Source organism: Homalodisca vitripennis, chromosome 8, assembly GCF_021130785.1.
Source record: "Homalodisca vitripennis isolate AUS2020 chromosome 8, UT_GWSS_2.1, whole genome shotgun sequence".
In the NCBI taxonomy this organism is placed as follows: Eukaryota; Metazoa; Arthropoda; class Insecta; order Hemiptera; family Cicadellidae; genus Homalodisca; species Homalodisca vitripennis.
This window is the reverse complement of record NC_060214.1, coordinates 28,641,621-28,659,422: the sequence shown is the minus strand read 5'-3', so window position 1 is coordinate 28,659,422 and position 17,802 is coordinate 28,641,621. Positions and strand designations below refer to the sequence as shown.

Here is a 17,802-nt window from a genome sequence, read left to right as displayed (position 1 = left end):
AAGTGGAGCTGTGCAGAGTAATTCTTGTAGGATTATTTATCACTGATATGAAACCATTATTCGACATTAGGTTCATATACTTATGCACATAAGGAAGATCTTTTAGAATATCTAAGTTTGCATCGCTAATGAAAATTTTATTATTAGTTATATTTAAAAGTTTGGATTCCAATTCATTAATAAAATTATTCTCAGAAAATTCGTGTAATCGATATATAATAATATGTTGAAATAATTATTATCAAGTTTGACGTTAAGTAAAATGCAATCCGCAGTTGTCATTGTACACTCCACTTCCCTAACATTAACATTTTCGTTACAAAAACACAACACTCCTCCGGCCCTGTAAGTGTCATTACACTTCGCTTTAACATTATATCCCGGAATTTTGAAAAAATTTACTTCCTCTTTTTGAATCCATATTTCCGATAGAATTATAAAATCTATTTTTGTGTTTAATTGGCTTAGCTCAACGATCGATACTGATTAATTATTTTGAACTATTAACTTAAATAATCTATATCAACAGCTGTAAACACTCTAAAATAATACACGTAGGATAATATTTCAATTTTACATAAGTAATTCTGATTATTAAAAATAGCAGTCAATTTTAGAAAACTACATGACGTTGCTTTTTCGTGGCTTCAACATGTTGGACTCGTACCGAAAAACCCATTATGTGAAATTTGTGGGAAAGAAATAACTGTAACTTTGAGAGGAGTAAATATTCTTCAGTTTTCCTAATTTTGGTTATAACAATTTGTTAGATCACTGTAAATATTAAATTCATATTTTAATTTAAAGCACATGATTTTTATTGAGGACTATAGGTACTTTTATATTGATTGACAGTCTAGGGTTTGAGATGTGAATATTAGGTATCTATGACTATATTCTTCGATATAAAAAACCGAGTCCGCTTATTGTACCCTACCCATGTAGGTACATACTCAATCGCAAAGTAAATTGCATACACTTCAGTAGAGTAATTTGACATATTTTTGTTTATCATAAATTTACTTTGTTTATTTAGTGATGGAATGTATAAGGCTGCTCCAGTACTTTCTTCATATTTTGAACCATCAGTGTATACCATCAGATAGTCTTTGTAGTTTGTTTCCAAACACCTATTTGTGATTTGCTGAATTATAATATCACTACAATAATTTTTACTTATCTTCTCTTCATTGAGTGTACTGTTAAAAGCTATATTAGGACTGTTCATTAAAATTGGTAGATTGAAATCACAATGATTTGGGATATTTTGTGTTCGGGTCATATAATGAGGGTTGAAATCAGCAATTTGGCTTTGTACAGTGGGATTTTCTTTTTCTGCCAATAGTCTGATATATTAGTTTGTAGGTTAAGATATGATATTTTATGGAATGCTGGGTGTTCTTGATCATTTGTTAACTTATCCATTACTCTTTCTGCAATAATTTTTCTTCTTATATTTAATGGGAAAATGGAGGTTTCTGTGAGTAAAGATATAATAGGAGTTGATTTAAATGCATTCAGAGCCAGTCTCATAGCTTGGTTTTGTATAACATCTAATTTATTTACCGTAGTCTGAGAGACATGACCAAACAAAAAACTACGATAATCTAGCTTTGCGAGTATCAAGCCTTTGTGTATTTTAATTATCAAGTCAGGATGAGCTCCTTGACTGCCACAGGATAACATTTTAATTAAGCTTAGATCCTTTTGACACTGATTGCACAAGTTTTAAATGTTCTATCAAATGTTACCCCTAAAAGTTTAATACTGTTTCACTCTTTTATTTCTTGTCCAGTTATATATAAACGCAAATTATTTGTGTTACATGTCCTTTTTCTTGAGAAAATAGTAATATGACTTTTGTTGGCATTTAATTCTAGATGTAATCTATCAAACCTTTTAACTATATCATTTAGGGTATACTGCATGTGATTATGGGCGCTATCATAATTTTTGTGGCTTGTATATAGCGTTATGTCATCAGCAAACTGGACTGAATTAATTTCTTTTGGTAGGTAGTTTTTTATGTCCGATATGTAGATAGAGAACAGGATAGGACTAATAACACTTCCTTGCGGTAAGCCCTTACATGTATGTCTTATAATAGTATCATAAGGAATTATCAGATGAAGACTTCTATCAGTAAGCCATTTACTGTTAAGTGAGTAATAAATTTGGTTGGAATACCAGTGATATAAAGTTTTCTCAGCAATGTAGGTATGGATACATTATCATAAGCATTTGTTATGTCAAGTGCGGTAACAATAACATTTTCTGTATGGGTTAATGCAACATGGATATCCGTTATCAAGGTCAGTTAGTAATCTTGACAGCTACGTTTTTTCCTAAATCCAAATTGAGTATCAGGAATAATTTTCAATTTATTTACAAGCGACTCAAGTCTGTTCTTTATCATTGTGTTACTAATTTTCATAAGGCATGATATTAATGAAATAGGCCTATATGATTTTTTCATCATCCTTATTTTTTACTGGGTTTCAATATGGCGATTATTTTAAGTTCTTTCCACTGTACCGATATATTTTCCTCATTTTTCCATATCTTGTTGTAGATGGTAAGTAATATTTCAAGAGCATTCTTTGGGAGATGACTGATCATGCTCTAGGTAACCTCATCAAGTCCTGGGGCAGTATCTTTCTTCTTTGTTTTAATGGCATTAAGAAGTTCTTTCATATTGTAATCGCTATCCAAATTGTGGTTGCTGTTATTGATTAAAGGATATTTTATTTCATAGTTTTGTGGTACGTAATTGGGCACAATGTGACTCATAAATCTCTCTGCCAAATCAATATTATTATAAAGTTCATGATTATGAGTGCTTGTATTATTTTTAAGTTTTTTTACTATTTTCCATGCATGAGTTGTAGATTTTGTATCACTGATCTGGGTACATAATTTTATCCATCCTTGTTTTTTGGCATGTTGTATTACTTCCTTGGCTTTAGATTGGGCAATTTGATCATTTCTGTAGTTCACAGCAGTCATATTTATTTAAAAATTTTAAATGCTAATCTTCTATAGGCTACAGCTTGAGAACATTTTTCAGTCCACCAAGGTTTGGGTGAAAACCTCAACTTCTTGTTATCAGTTGGCAACGTTATGTTGGGAATAAATGATTTAGCAGCGTCATTTATAATGTCGTACAGCTCAGACATTTGTATGGAAGACGTGTTCGAGATGCCATTTATCCTGGTTCGTACATAGGCAGTATAGTATTCCCAGTTTGCTTTTTTAAAATTTCTAGATTTGGACCTATTTAGTTTAGGATTAATATACGAATAAATCTGATTAATTTGAAAAGACATTATAATTGGATAATGGTTACTGCCCATTGGATCCTGCAGTATATCCCATTTCTGTAATGATGAATATAATTTAGGTGTAGCAAATGTAAGATCAATGGTAGACTGTTGATGAAATAAAGCTGCAGTTGTTGGATTGTTTGAATTGGCTAAAATAAATAAAGAGTTATTATAATGTTTGCATATATCATTACCTCTGCTATTGGCTTTATTGCTTCCCCCAAAAGGGATGATGGGCATTGAAATCGCTACATACAATGGTATATCCTTTATCATCGAAGAATATGTTTTCAAACCAAAAGTGTTGGTTAACTTTCTTATTAGTGCTATATATGTGTATAATTTTTATTTGATGTTTTAAATTGGTAGTTATGATACTCAAGAGTTGAGTTGATTCTGAATTCTATTCTTTTATTATTTATATTGATATAGCTTTGTGAACTATTAAAGCTGTACCACCATACCCATCTAACCTATCAATTCTTACAATATTGTAATTTGTATCTTTTTTTTTCCTTCTAGTTTAGCTTTTTAAAGCAGGCTTCGTATAACATGCAGCCTCGTTGTTCAATATTCTATAAAAATTTTCCCTATTTTGTTAGTGGAATCGGGGGAAACAAATATGATTGTGTATTGTTAAATTAAAGAGGATTAGGATTGTAAAATAATGGCAGGATGCGAATAGGATCAAGGTAGGGTTTACTGTCTTCATGGCCAGGGACCCGTCAGGCCAACTTCCTAACCCGAAAAGGTATGGGCCACGGATTTATTTTGTTAACACTTCCAAGAAAGGTAACATTAATGTTGATAGAGTGGGAAGAAATAGTTTGTTTTTGTTTATAAGTCTTTCTTGATTGTAGAGAGAAAAGTGAGAAGTTCTTTATACAATGTTAAATCTGTTGTCTTCAAAATGTCTCTTATATCATAATCTCCGTTCTTGAACTTACCTGTAATTTCTTCAAACACTGACATCTAGCATATTCATAATTCGGGCACTGTAAAAAGATGTGATTTATACTTTCATTCACACCTAATGTGCAATTAAGACATAGAGGTGTGAAAAATCGTTTGATCATGAATAGCTTGCTGTTTACTCAAGAGTTGAGTTGATTCTGAATTCTATTCTTTTATTATTTATATTGATATACCTTTGTGAACTATTAAAGCTGTACCACCACACCCATCTAACCTATCAATTCTTACAATATTGTAATTTGTATCTGATAATTTGTCTTGGTTGGTTAGCCAGGTTTCTTGAATAGCACTTATATGTATTTTATTCTTTTGTGAATAAATGCATAAGTTCAGGCCATTTAGGTTTTAATAACCTGGTATTCCACTGGAATACTTTATGTCTGTTAATATCCATGATTTATTTCTTAGGAATTATTAATTCATTTTTTTAGTATATTTTATTAAGATAGTATACCATAATTTGTAGATTTGTTTATATGTTATTATAGCACATGAAGTTTTTATTATTAGATTAATAATATACACTAGTGATTAGTGATATGTTCATTAACATTTTTATCTGGTGGTAATGTTTTTTTTTGTACCTGTACTTCTGTTTTGCTTTGGTTTTAGATTATATATTTTTGGGCCAACACTTGTTTTTATAGCACCGGTACCAAACATACACGATGTTAAAAATTCATCCATCTGTTTTTTTTGTGTACCTGTAAATTGAGAAATAGTTTGCACTTTGGATCTTACTTCTTCAATTTTCTTATTTAATAAATATTGTAAATGTTCTTTATCCTGTACAGTAAGTTGTGGGCGGACCTCTAATTCTGATCCTGAAGATGTTTGACGACTGTTGTGTGTTAGGTTTTGCGTAGAAGCTACAATATTAGTAGGCCTATTATTTTTAGTTTTTATATTAAGGTATCTATATGTATTATTTTTATTTTTATTGTGAGAGTGAGTCCTATGTAGGCCAACTGAGTTGGATGAAATATTCTTTACACTAAGGTTACTTTCACTACATTGGCTATTTTGGTCTGGGTAGTATTCATCGCTTAGAGTTGGTAGTATTCATCGCTTAGAGTTGAAAACCTGTTGTTTCTTTCTAGGTTTTTATATGAGGAAAGTTCCGGGAAGTTTGAATCATATGTGCCATTTCTGCTAGCTTCTGAATAAGAATAGTAATTTAGATAGCTACCTTTATTTTTTTATAGGACATAGGGAAATATTTTCTGGCTGTAAAATAATCTTCCTTCATGTTACTCATACTGTCCTTTATATTTCTTTGGCGGGTATATTCTGGGCATGTTCTAGAGTTACTATTATGTGTTCCTGAACAATGAATATATTTTACTGGTATATTACATTCATCCGAGTGATAGCTTCCCCACAGGTCCTGCATAGTCTATTGTTGTTACAAGGGGTACTTGCAACATGGCCATATGCAAAGCATCGAAAGCATTGTTTTACAGGTATTATAAATGTATCTACTTTGATTCTAACATAATTTAATTTAACATATTCAGGTAGACTATCTGAATCGAATGTTAGTTTTACGAATTGTGTGGATGTGAGTTCATTATTCACTAGCCTTTTAATTCTTTGGGCTTGAATTATTCTACATGGGCTTTCAGTATCTGAGAGAATTTCTTCATCAGATACCTCACGTTCTACAAAAATTACACCTACATAGTAAATTCTTACAGACGGTACAAATACATTATACTGTGAAAGATATTTTGAATCGACTAGATTATTTGCTGCCTCGTACGTTTTGCATTTAACTGATAGATTTTTACCAGCCCGATCAATATATTTAATGTCTTAGTAATGTGTCTTAATTATTTTACCTATACAAAAAGGGTGTAATTTACGTTTCTGTTTGTCCTGTATTGTAATTTCAAAGGGACCTTTGTTACGTTTGTAGTACCTTTTAATAAACATTCTTTTTATATCATGTGTATTTTGATATTCCTTGCTATTCTCATTAGGTTGTATGTGATCTGTATCTCATTTTCGTTTATTTTCATTTATTTCAGTATTAGTGTTATTACTATAATTATGCTCTAAAATGGTTTCTACGCCTTTTTGAGTTTCTATTTCATAATCTGCCACAAGGGCATCAATGGCCAGACCCTCCGACATGTCGGGCCCGGCCTGAACAGGTTTGTGATGAAGACTACTTACTGGGTATTTGTGTTATAAAATTATACTGAAAAGAAACTAAAATTATTTTATTACTTTAGGGTAGAAGCAGAGTCAGGAAGATTTTTACATCTCATCTTACCCTACCCACACAAATAGTGTACATAAAACACAAATAGTATAATACAAAGTTTTATCACAGGAAAATTGCAACCACAATGTAACACTACTCGAACCGCAATGCAGATTGCAGAGTGCCTCTCTCATCTGAGCTCTGATTATAGTTTTTTTTTCTCGATTTAGCTCAGAAGACTAAAAGGCGTCGGGGAAACCCATGCTGCCTCGTAGTACACACATTTTACTGTGGTTGTCCCTTTATTATTAAAAAGTCACTGAAAATTTTTATTTATTTAATGAAATATTTATTTTTTTGAAAAATTAGTGGTATGAACATATATGTTTCGAATTTTCTAAATGTTTTGTATTTTATGTTATTTAGTTTAAAGAGGGAATAAGAGAAAATGGTTATAGACGGGATAAAGGATACTGTGAAGGTGTTTGGTTGCTTCTCGCCAGGGACCCTTCAGGCATTCCTATCCCGAAAAAGAGGGCTTCGGATATATACATAAACAAACCATTTCCAGGATACATACATGTATAGTGTAGTGTTAGATAAGCTTAAACGTAAATGAATTTTTTTATTAGGTTTAAAAATTTAATAATTTTTTTGAAGACTTGTATATTCTTGGATTACAAAATATTGATCAAATTCTGCTCTCTGTTTTCAAAATTGTTTATAATTTGTTTAAAATTTTGATTTCTTGCATATTTGTATTCAGGGCAAATAAAAAATGTGTGTTCTAATGTTTCTTCCAGACCTAGAGTATATGTCAAACATAGAGGTGTAAAGTATTGTCCGATTCTAAAAAGATTACTATTTGTTTTTGACGTGACAACGTCTTAAATTAGGTTTCGGCTCGGAGTCACTCATGAAAAAGTGTAACTCCCGGTAACGTTACGATGCCCGTCCAGTGGGTCCGCCGCACGGGATAAAGCAGATAACTATGTTTATTCGTGAAAATGTGGAGTGCTTAGATTCGTCATTTACAACAACTACAACAATAAAGGTAAATAATTGTACACTGATATTTCATTATCGTAAACTATGATTGATTGATTAATTGTTAGATTGACACAAAAGTTGAGAAACTGAGTTTATAGGTTATGTCATACTATTGACAAATGTTGATAGTGTTAAGTAAATTATTAGTTTAAATCACTCTGCAATCAATCGTAATTCAGTCAATTGAGAAGAAACAGCGCGTATTGCTAGTCAAACATTTAAAATAACAAATTATAACCTCTAACCTGTCATAACAGTGCGACCAAACAAACGAACTAAACCGACCAATCACCACGCGCGGAGTTAGAATTTAACTGTGTTTAGCAAGAATTTCACATTCCAATTTTAGTAAAATTTTTATTCAACTTTACCATTTACAATAACAAATTTTAATTAATTTCAAATTATGTACAATGTTTTAGTAAACAAAATATATTTCTATAGTTAAAATTTGTGCAATTCTTATTTTCATTCAATTCCTTGTTCCTATTGTGCAATTTAATAATATTCATATCAATAAATATTCTACCGAGAAAAAGACGTTGTCACGTAAAATCTTTGCCCGTAAAACCGACTTTACAGGCAACCATAATTTTTGCATGACCGAATCTTGCTCTACATAAATATTTATCAAAATTCTAGTCTTTTGAATTTTACATGTTTAAACCAAGGATGTTTTGGTATTGAATTTTCAATTTTTTTGTACCATCTAGCTTTATTTTGACTTAGAAAGAATGCATTAAATTTAAAGAAATACACTTTTATTTGATATGCTTTGAAATTGTCCAGTGGAATGTGAAATTGTTCATGTTCATAACCTTCCAGAATAGCTTCTTTGGCAAACTTGTCCACTTTTTCGTTGCCCGCAATGTCTATGTGTCCTGGAATCCATTGTAAAATTATATTTTTATTCGATAAAGCTAATTCGAAGGCTACTGATAAAACAATACTCTGAGTTGCCAAACCTTCATACATCGTCTTTTGGCTGGGAACACTCTTCTGAGTGATAATTATCCCCACAATCTCGACAAACGCATGTTTTATCGCATGGCGAGTTCATTACATGGCCGTAGGAAAAACAGCGAAAACACTGTTTCACCAGAACTATGTATGGCTCAATTTGCATTCTGACATAATTTAAATACACTACTATTGGCAATTTGTCTGTTTCAAAGGTTATTTTAAGAAAACGAGTGCCTACTAGAGATCCATCGACTCTCTTTTTTAATCTTTGTACTTCTAAAATAGGGTACTCACATGTTGTCTCTTGTAGGATTTCTTCTTCCGTGACATCTCTTTCCGCAAACGCTATCCCTGTTGTATGAATTCTAGTTGTTGGTAAAAACACATTAAATTGGGTTGAGTGTATTGACGTTACTATATCATTAGCGGCAACATAAGATTTGCAAGTTCTTACCTGCTCTGGTGATGAAATCGACATCAGTGTCGATGCAGTGGTGATCAATCTCATCGTCCTCCATATTTTCAACATGCATGTTATCTGGGTTAACTAGACCTGCAGCACGTCAGGTCCAGCCGTAACAGGTTTGTGAAAAAGTTAATTCTACTTTTGATAATTCTTAAAAGGATCATCATAAATGTATAATAAAGACTATGGGTTTTAGTGGTACAAAACAAAAAAGTGTTTGGTATTTACATACTAACTACTGTATTTACCACAAAGTAACAAAAAAACATACACACTGCTCACATGAGGCTGCAAAGAAGCTCCTTAACATTCAATGATTCCAAAACTGCAAATACCGGTTTCAAAAAACAAAGTTTACTCAATTTTCAAGACCAAATACAGAAAATAAACAAATCTATGAATAACCGTACCCCAAAAACCTAAGAGTCGATTTCGATAAAACTGTCTATACATGTGCAAAACTATGTGATAAAACAACCCTCATTTTTAGGCCGTGCCTATTTTCTGAGCTATATTGATTTTACAGGTCAATTATTACTAAAAAAAACATATCGATGGCCTTACCTATAAAAACGTACGAGCCAATTTTGATAAAACTTTCTATACACCTTCAATACAAAGTCTACTATTTTATGTAACTATATCTTAGGCTAGACCCATTTTCAGAGCCACTTTAATTTTAGGCTCTCATGCCTCAGTCGCAAGTAGACACAATTAAGAACAAAGTTGGTTTAATTGATGATCTTAACTTCTATGTGCCTTTGAATAATTGAGTCTACTATGTTGTTTTATCTTGAAAGATCCAATAAGTAAACATTATGTATACTTATAAGATATGCAAATATTGAACTCATAGTAATGGATTACTTCAGACATTGTCGTAGGTGTTAGTTTCATGCTTCAGATTACGTACCCACATACAAACAGAGTACTGTTTCATGATGACAATTTTGGAACTAATGTTCTTAACGAAGGCTAATATTATGATAGAGAACAACACTTTGCGTTACAAAACTCAATAACCACAGAGCACACAACTTATATTTTTCAGTTAACACTAGTGGTGTTCACTGGGGTCTTGTTTATGTAAAAGAGAAAACACGTTTATAGGCTACATAGATCCTATGGATGATCCTGATAATGTAACTGAAGAAATTTAGACTGAAGAAAAAAGGGCACAAATGATCAACTAATCAAAATAGATTAACTACATTTTTTGCGCATTTAACAAAACAGGAGCATCAACGATGCGTTAGTTAACAATAAACTAGCAATGCTGATGTTTCTTGACCTGAAAAAAGGTTTCGATTCCTTTGACCGGAATATTTTACTAAATAAACTAAATTCTATCGGTATCCGGTAGACTGCTTTAAAATGGTTTAAAAGCTATTTCAAAGACAGACTTCAACGTGTGATTATTGTGGGAGTAAATAGTGATTCCATGGAGGTAAAATACGGGGGTATTAGTATTATACAGAGTAGAAGTACTCACAGATAAAAGACAATTAATAAAACGGCCTATTCTGATTTTGTTCGATCCATACTTTCATTTGGTATTATTGTCTGCGGTGCCGCTTTCAAAACTATCCTTCAGCCACTAATTATTGTACAAAAAACAATATTTAAAACAGTGTTCATTAAGAGTAAAACATGTTCTTAAGAATTACTGTTTATCAAAACAATGCTTATTTACTTACACTCTCATTTTCATACTATTTTGCATTGGCAACTCATCCTCATAACCCACTATACTCGCAACAAGTCGCTATTACAGTTCCTATTTTATTAAAAAGATTCAGCATAACAAATTAATTATATTTTCCATGTTTTGTATCGTAACGTGTGTTTGAATTGCAACTTCGCTGTTGTCATGGCCATTGAGTCGGATTAAAAATAAATCCGATAACACTTTGATAATCTAAAAATTACAAAAGTACTGTTTTTATTTACTTATAATATTTGTCCTATTCTAAATTTTAGGTCCAATATTTACCACCAGAGCCTGCGCACAGGCCGTAGGCCCATGTTTTACACGGAGAAGGTTTATATGCTATTCCCATTGATGTAACTCACCACCAGGCGGCGCTGCAAAAATGTGTTTTCAAAGCGCCAGCACATTCTAAACGCAATTACGAGACAGTTACGTATGTTACATAGCCAAACATTATTTGAAGACGCTAGGTTGTGACGTCTTTGTTATTAAGATAAATTTCTGGTTGAACTTAAATCTTAAGTATTAGACCACTTTATAGTACTGTAAAGTACGTGTACAATGGCTTTAAATATACACAGATTTTCTTGATCATAGCAACAAGGTAAACTCTACATCAGCATTGGAAATATAATTCAGTTGAACTAGAAGTGCACATACGACGGGCAAAGCTTAGAAAAGCGTACGAAGCCGCAGGAAACAGCTAGTACGTAAGTGTAATAGGGAAGTTAATAAAAATAAATACTTGCGTTTATAAAAATAAACGTTTAATTGTTTTCCTAACTAAAATACAAATTAAAATTCATATGGCTCAGATATAATTCGATACAAATATTTAAAGTTACGAAAACTTTATCATAAAAATTTTTTTTTGCTATTCAATACATTTATTTTAGTAAAGCTTAATCACAATGTATTACTGAAATTAAACTCTTTACCATCATCAATCATTTAATATTCTGTATAAAAACATAAAATAAGAAATTATATAATTAAAATGTGTTAATAATTTATAGCCACGGATCTATTTGAATTAAGCAAATATATCTTAATGAGACCAGAAGATATATTCTACTCAAATTAAGGTATTTCTTTAACAAATCAGGTTTTGAACAACTGAGACTACCATTTAATTAAATAATACTCTTGTAGGTAATCTAGAAACATTAACCAATATTGTGATAAACTAAGTTAAATAACCTACTAACCGCTATTTCAGTATAACATTATTTGAACATATCGGTAATTAATAATTTATTACACTTTAGGAGGTTTCACAAAATATACAGTTTTAATCAATATACAGTAAAATTTTTAACGTATTAATGACTACTTAATTATTGAATTATTACTTATTGAACTTACATTATGTTGAAGATAGGAACCTAATATTGGCTCTCTTGAATCACAATGCAATGTAATGTATGGCCATCACGGCGAATCGTATTCACACACAAACTCGCACTCCTGACGAATTCACTGTAGATTATTTTCAGTTATATAGCATCATTATTGTGTATTTCTTGGTCACAACACTTATATGGGTTCTCACATGTCTGGGTTAACATGTGGTTTTAGATATACCTTCTGAGTGCATGAATCACAGCTACAGAGGGAACACTTAAATTGTTTATCACCTGTGTGAGTTAGTATGCGTTTTTAGACGCACCCTCAACGTGCTTGCATACATACAAAGGGAACACTTCAATGGGATTTTCCACTGTGAGTTATCATATGCATTTTTAAATTCCTACTCCTAATACTTGCATAGCTGCACAGGGAACACTTAAATGGTTTCTCCCCTGTATGAGTTTGCATATGTGCTTTTAATAGCACTCTCCGAGTAGTTGAATATATGCACAGTGAACACTTAAAAGGTTTTTCACCTGTATGTGTTAACATATGCGTTTGTAAATCCTGACTCCTAATACTTGCATAGCTGCATACAGAACACTTAAATGGTCTCTCACCTGTGTGAGTTAACATATGTGATTTCAGACGTGTCTTTTGAGTGCATGAGTAGGTGCACAAGAAACACTTAAATGGTTTCACACCTGTGTGAGTTAGCATATGGGTTTTTAAATGTGCTTTTTGAGTGCATGAATAAATGCACAGAGGACACTTAATTGGTTTCTCACCTGTGTGAGTTAACATATGGTTTTTTAAATTAAGTTTCCTATTACATGCATAGCTGCACAGGGAACACTTAAATGATTTCTCACCTGTGTGCATTACCATATGTCTTTTTAACTGTTCATGTTTGGTACATGTATAGCTGCACAGGGAACATTTGAAAGAGTTATCATCTGTGGGAGTGGACATAATTTAATTTGGAAATAGTAATATATATACACACAACTTTACAAGAACCAAAATTAGTTAATATTTGCCCTTTACTTTTGCAATTTAAACCACTACTATTAGTGTAAAATATTTCTTCTTTTAATTCCATTCATAGCTACTACACCGAAGTGACTATTAAAAAGATTTATTTTTAAACAACCAATTGTAGTAAATAACATGATAAAATTGGAAAAATCATTATTTATCGCCTGTTTGAATAATATCTCTAAATGCATGTCATTGCATGCAAATCTTCGAATTTCTCATGTGTATGTGTTATCTAATATAAAAAATTAACTTTTAGTACTTGCTTGCTCAGGGCAATGGAGCATTTTAATTCATTGTGGGTAACAATATGTTAAGTTTCCTTCCAAACTTGAGGTAGAAGTATTGCTGGAAACCATTGTACTCTTCACCAGTGTTCATTAACAACATTGAACATTTTGTGTATACAATTGTACATTTATTGTGGTGCATCTATCTGAAAACAAAAATATTACTGATGAGAAATAGTAGTTTCAGTAAAATACTTTTACATATGAATACAATCAGGTTAGTAGCCTGTTAATTATTAAAAAATTTATTACATGCATTCGTTTTATACTACTATCAGTTATCAACAGCTATGCATTATTACTAGTTAAAGCATATATATTGCGTTGGTAATTACTTTGAAAAAATATTTTTGTATGTTTAAAAAGCTGACTACTTTAGGAAGTGATAAATCGTATTTTGTTGATGTACTATGTGTAATATGGCACACAAGTATGTAGTGCGTATTGTAACTCACTGACCTGTGAGTTGTTTAAAACCAAAAAAAAAAAAACTTTAATATTATCGATTAATGAATAAATTACTATGAAACAAGACTTGGAAGAACTAAATTACAAAATACCTGCAAGAGGTGTCTACAATGATGCCACCCAAAAACAAAAACTGTGTGTACACAAAATAAATGTCTTAGTCTAGATAAATAAATTTTCTAATTAAATATTTCCCTTTACCTTGGCCTTTAATTTGATTCCACTTTACGCTGGTGATCATGAAAGCTATTAATCTTAAAGGTTGACTATGAATATTGACCACAAAGTGAATGTTGTCCACGAACCCACCAAAAGCAACGCAAAACTAATTAGCTTTAAACCAAATCGAGATATTAATTAATAAAAAGAAACTGTTTCACCAAAAGTGTTAGTCACGTCCAATTGCACTACTGGCCAAAATCATAAAAACAATGTAACAACTGAATTACTTTTATGATTTACTTTGCAATATATTAATATTAAAATGAACAGGACTTACAAACTAATTATTATAGGCAAAATTGGTAACTACGGACAATGTACATGGGAATTTGGTTTTGTGACAGAGATAGGTCAATGTGTCTAATGGATATCACCAAACTTATACCAGAAGTAGGAGTTTAACCTCTTCAGGAATGACTTCCTTTAAAAATTTCAAAAACTCTTGATACTTTTTTCTTACAACAAACACACACACACATAATAAATTATTTACTTGAATATATTTTTAATTGTATAGTACAAAAATAAAATGTGCCCAAATGGACACAACAAAGCCCAAATTTGAAACTCCATTCTTTGTAATCAAGATCTATATTTTCCATTTGGTTCATTTTGGATATATTAATACTCAAATGTTTTTTGTGCTTTATTAATAAATTAAGTTTTATAACATACTAATAAAAAAGTAAAAAGAGCTACCAGCCAACTAGTATAAATTGATTGCAACAACTTAAAATGAGAATTTGGTTAAAACAGAATAAAATGAGAAAACTGTTTTGCAAAATTTTAATGTTATGCATATTAGTTTAAAATGCTAGCTAGCTCTAGATAAAAAATACTTTAAATGTCAAATTGTTTTAATACTCACAAACAGTATATAAATATATACATATATATATATGTATATATATATATATATATATATATATATATATATACACATAATTGTAGAAATTTCCTTGTGTGATCTAAAAGCACAAAGTCATGGATTATCAATTGAATGTAATTCTTTTTCTAATTAATTCTTATTTAACAACACTCAAATGCTCATAAAAATAAAGTATAAAGCATAAGGAAATAACTTCCAGACTTGTAAATATCAAAAATGCATCTAAAACATATTAAAATTGAACCATTACACACTTCAGGCACAAGGCGGCTGACAAAATCAGCTGCTAAGCCAACTAAAATAACATATAATTGCTTCTGTTGATATTGTTAATTAATATGATTCATTATTATTATTATTTATTAATAAAAACATCACCTTTTCAATGGTGTGTTTAATTTTTCCTACCTTTATTAAAAAATACCCAAAAATTATTTTGTAAGCATTGCATCTAATTTTGGTTCAAAGGAAAACAGGACATGATGTAATTGCAACCAAATTTCTTGTATGAAACAACCAACACTCTCATTTGTCCAAAGAAGTTATGCTTGAAATAAAGCCAATAGATTCAGCAGATCACCTTCTGGAAAAGATAGTGCAAAGAGTCAGTCAATAATGCAATTAGTTCTACTAAAGCAAAGTAATTCTTAGACTATCCGTACTGAATATTTGTACTAATATGTTCAGAATTACCGATATCCAACATCTTGATGAATACAATTTCATTAAATCATGACTTCCAACAAGTGGTGTTTGTTTACAATATCATTTATCTTAGCTCCTATAACAGCTATTTTTAATGACATTCATTTTTATAGTGTGTTTATGATGTGTATACTGATGATGTAACACAGGAATATTAAAATATTTCGTTTCTTGGCTGCAGTATAATAAGTGACCACCACAGCAATCAATTAGGAATATTTAATTTGAAAAAGATTTTACCAATTGATATTCATAAATAATAATTGTTAGATATTTTATAAGTTACCAAATAACAATATTGATAAAAAGCGGCCAACACGATATTAATGATTATCAAATTGATAGTCATGAGTAACACATCCCTGATATAACTACTGAAATCAGATTACGTTAAAAGTATTTCAAATTACAATATAGCTTGGCTGTTTTTATCTTACAAAATAACACATTTAAAGATGAATAAAACACTATCTTGCCTTTATAAAACTTAAGTGACAAACAAAATAGTGCAACGTTTAGTTACTTTTTACTATTTTAAAGCACAGACACGTCTTACAAGTTTTTATTTTATTTTACATTCCAACACAAAAATCCATTCTTTACAGTTTGAGCAAAGCAATTAAAAAAGTAGATAAATATAGAAAATAGATTTTAGAAGGGTCCAAAATATAAAGAAATCTAACCATTCATTAACAATGCAGATAAAAATATGAACAATAAATAATTGACATAAATTAATTATTACAATATAACAAACAATAAAATCAAAAATACGAATAAATAATTATACATAGATCATATAACACAAACACAATTTGCACATGTACATCACCATTGTACTTGGAGACATTCTTTACTCAAGTACCTTACACGTGATTTTACTTTGTTTGAATTAATTTTGAACAATTATGTCAAACCAAATTATGTTATAGACTTTTAACATTGTGATAAACAATATAGTTATTCCGTGAAATAAAAACGGATGGGAACTACTAATTATGATTATCTATAGGTTAAATGTTTGTAGCCTATATTAGATATTTCTAATTAAAGTGATTCTGGAGGTGGGTGCTTATCCTAATCATGTATTTCGATACCTGTTGTTGTAGTGGCCACTTATTATACTGCTATCCACTTCTTAAGCTTTTAAACAAAGATTATCGCATTTAATTTAACCCCTAGAACGCCGATATAAATTTATTATTATTTTAGATTTATTCACATTAATTCATAAAAATGGAGTATTTCAATAAAAACAAATTCGGGTTTGAGAATAATCAAATACATGTGAAGAAAAATATGAAAACTATGTAAAAGGATAAGAAAGCAAATAAGGTGTGATATTCTGATCTTAATTAGTTTATAAGTTCTGATGATAGATTTAGCAGTTGTTTGGTAAACTTCAAAACACAAATCGGGATGAAGCCATGGTGTAAATACAACAGAAAATAAACAATAAAAACTTGATTATAACACCTAAAACATAGTAACAATACATTTTTACAACTGTTTGTATAAGGAATGCCAATGAAAGAACACTTCCCAAAGGCACAATGCGTGCTCCACTGACAGTCGGTAATGACGGATAATATCTTCATCGACGTACAGACAGGAGTGGGAGAACACCTGCCAGCAACAAAACAATTTATTGTTTATCTACTGCGGCCAGCTGACAGCTGCAACTGAATTATTTGGTCAAGCCAGTACATTACTTAGTATTGTGGCTTATATATTGAGCTCATAAACTTCTAAAACAGTTATAAAATATATTTTTATTGATTGGTGGATTATTTCGTCTTTGGCGTTGTAAGACCTAACAAGATCGCGGTTTATTCTGTCTCCGGCGTGCTAAGGGTTAATTTGATATTAGTTGTAATAAATAATCAATAAGTATATAATCAATAAGTAAAAAATTGAAAGAGTACAATAAGCGGACCTGGTTTTTATATCGATTAGTACAATTCATATTCAATTATCAAATACATGTTTTATATCATACGTACATATCTGTAATCATAATAAAAATCATAATTTAAACTAAAATAATTAATATATTGCTCATAGTGATAATCTTTTAAATGAGCTCTAACGATGAAACAAACGATTAGAACTGGAAGTAGGCCTAGGACAAAATTAAATAAAT

The 17,802-nt window shown here is 30.8% G+C and overlaps 1 protein-coding gene across 1 annotated transcript in view; it reads right to left on the bottom strand.

The window, feature by feature from the left end:
- LOC124368094 (zinc finger protein 431-like) overlaps positions 1-17,802 on the bottom strand; it is a 47,920-nt gene that overhangs the window by 28,896 nt on the left and 1,222 nt on the right. The window contains exons 2-5 of the mRNA XM_046825367.1: positions 15,363-15,537; positions 12,410-13,521; positions 8,975-9,073; positions 8,376-8,438 (exon numbers count right to left, since the gene is read on the bottom strand). Of these exons, the coding sequence (XP_046681323.1) occupies positions 8,376-8,438; positions 8,975-9,073; positions 12,410-13,019 (772 nt within the window). The 5' untranslated portion in view covers positions 13,020-13,521; positions 15,363-15,537. The remainder of the gene's footprint in view (positions 1-8,375; positions 8,439-8,974; positions 9,074-12,409; positions 13,522-15,362; positions 15,538-17,802) is intronic.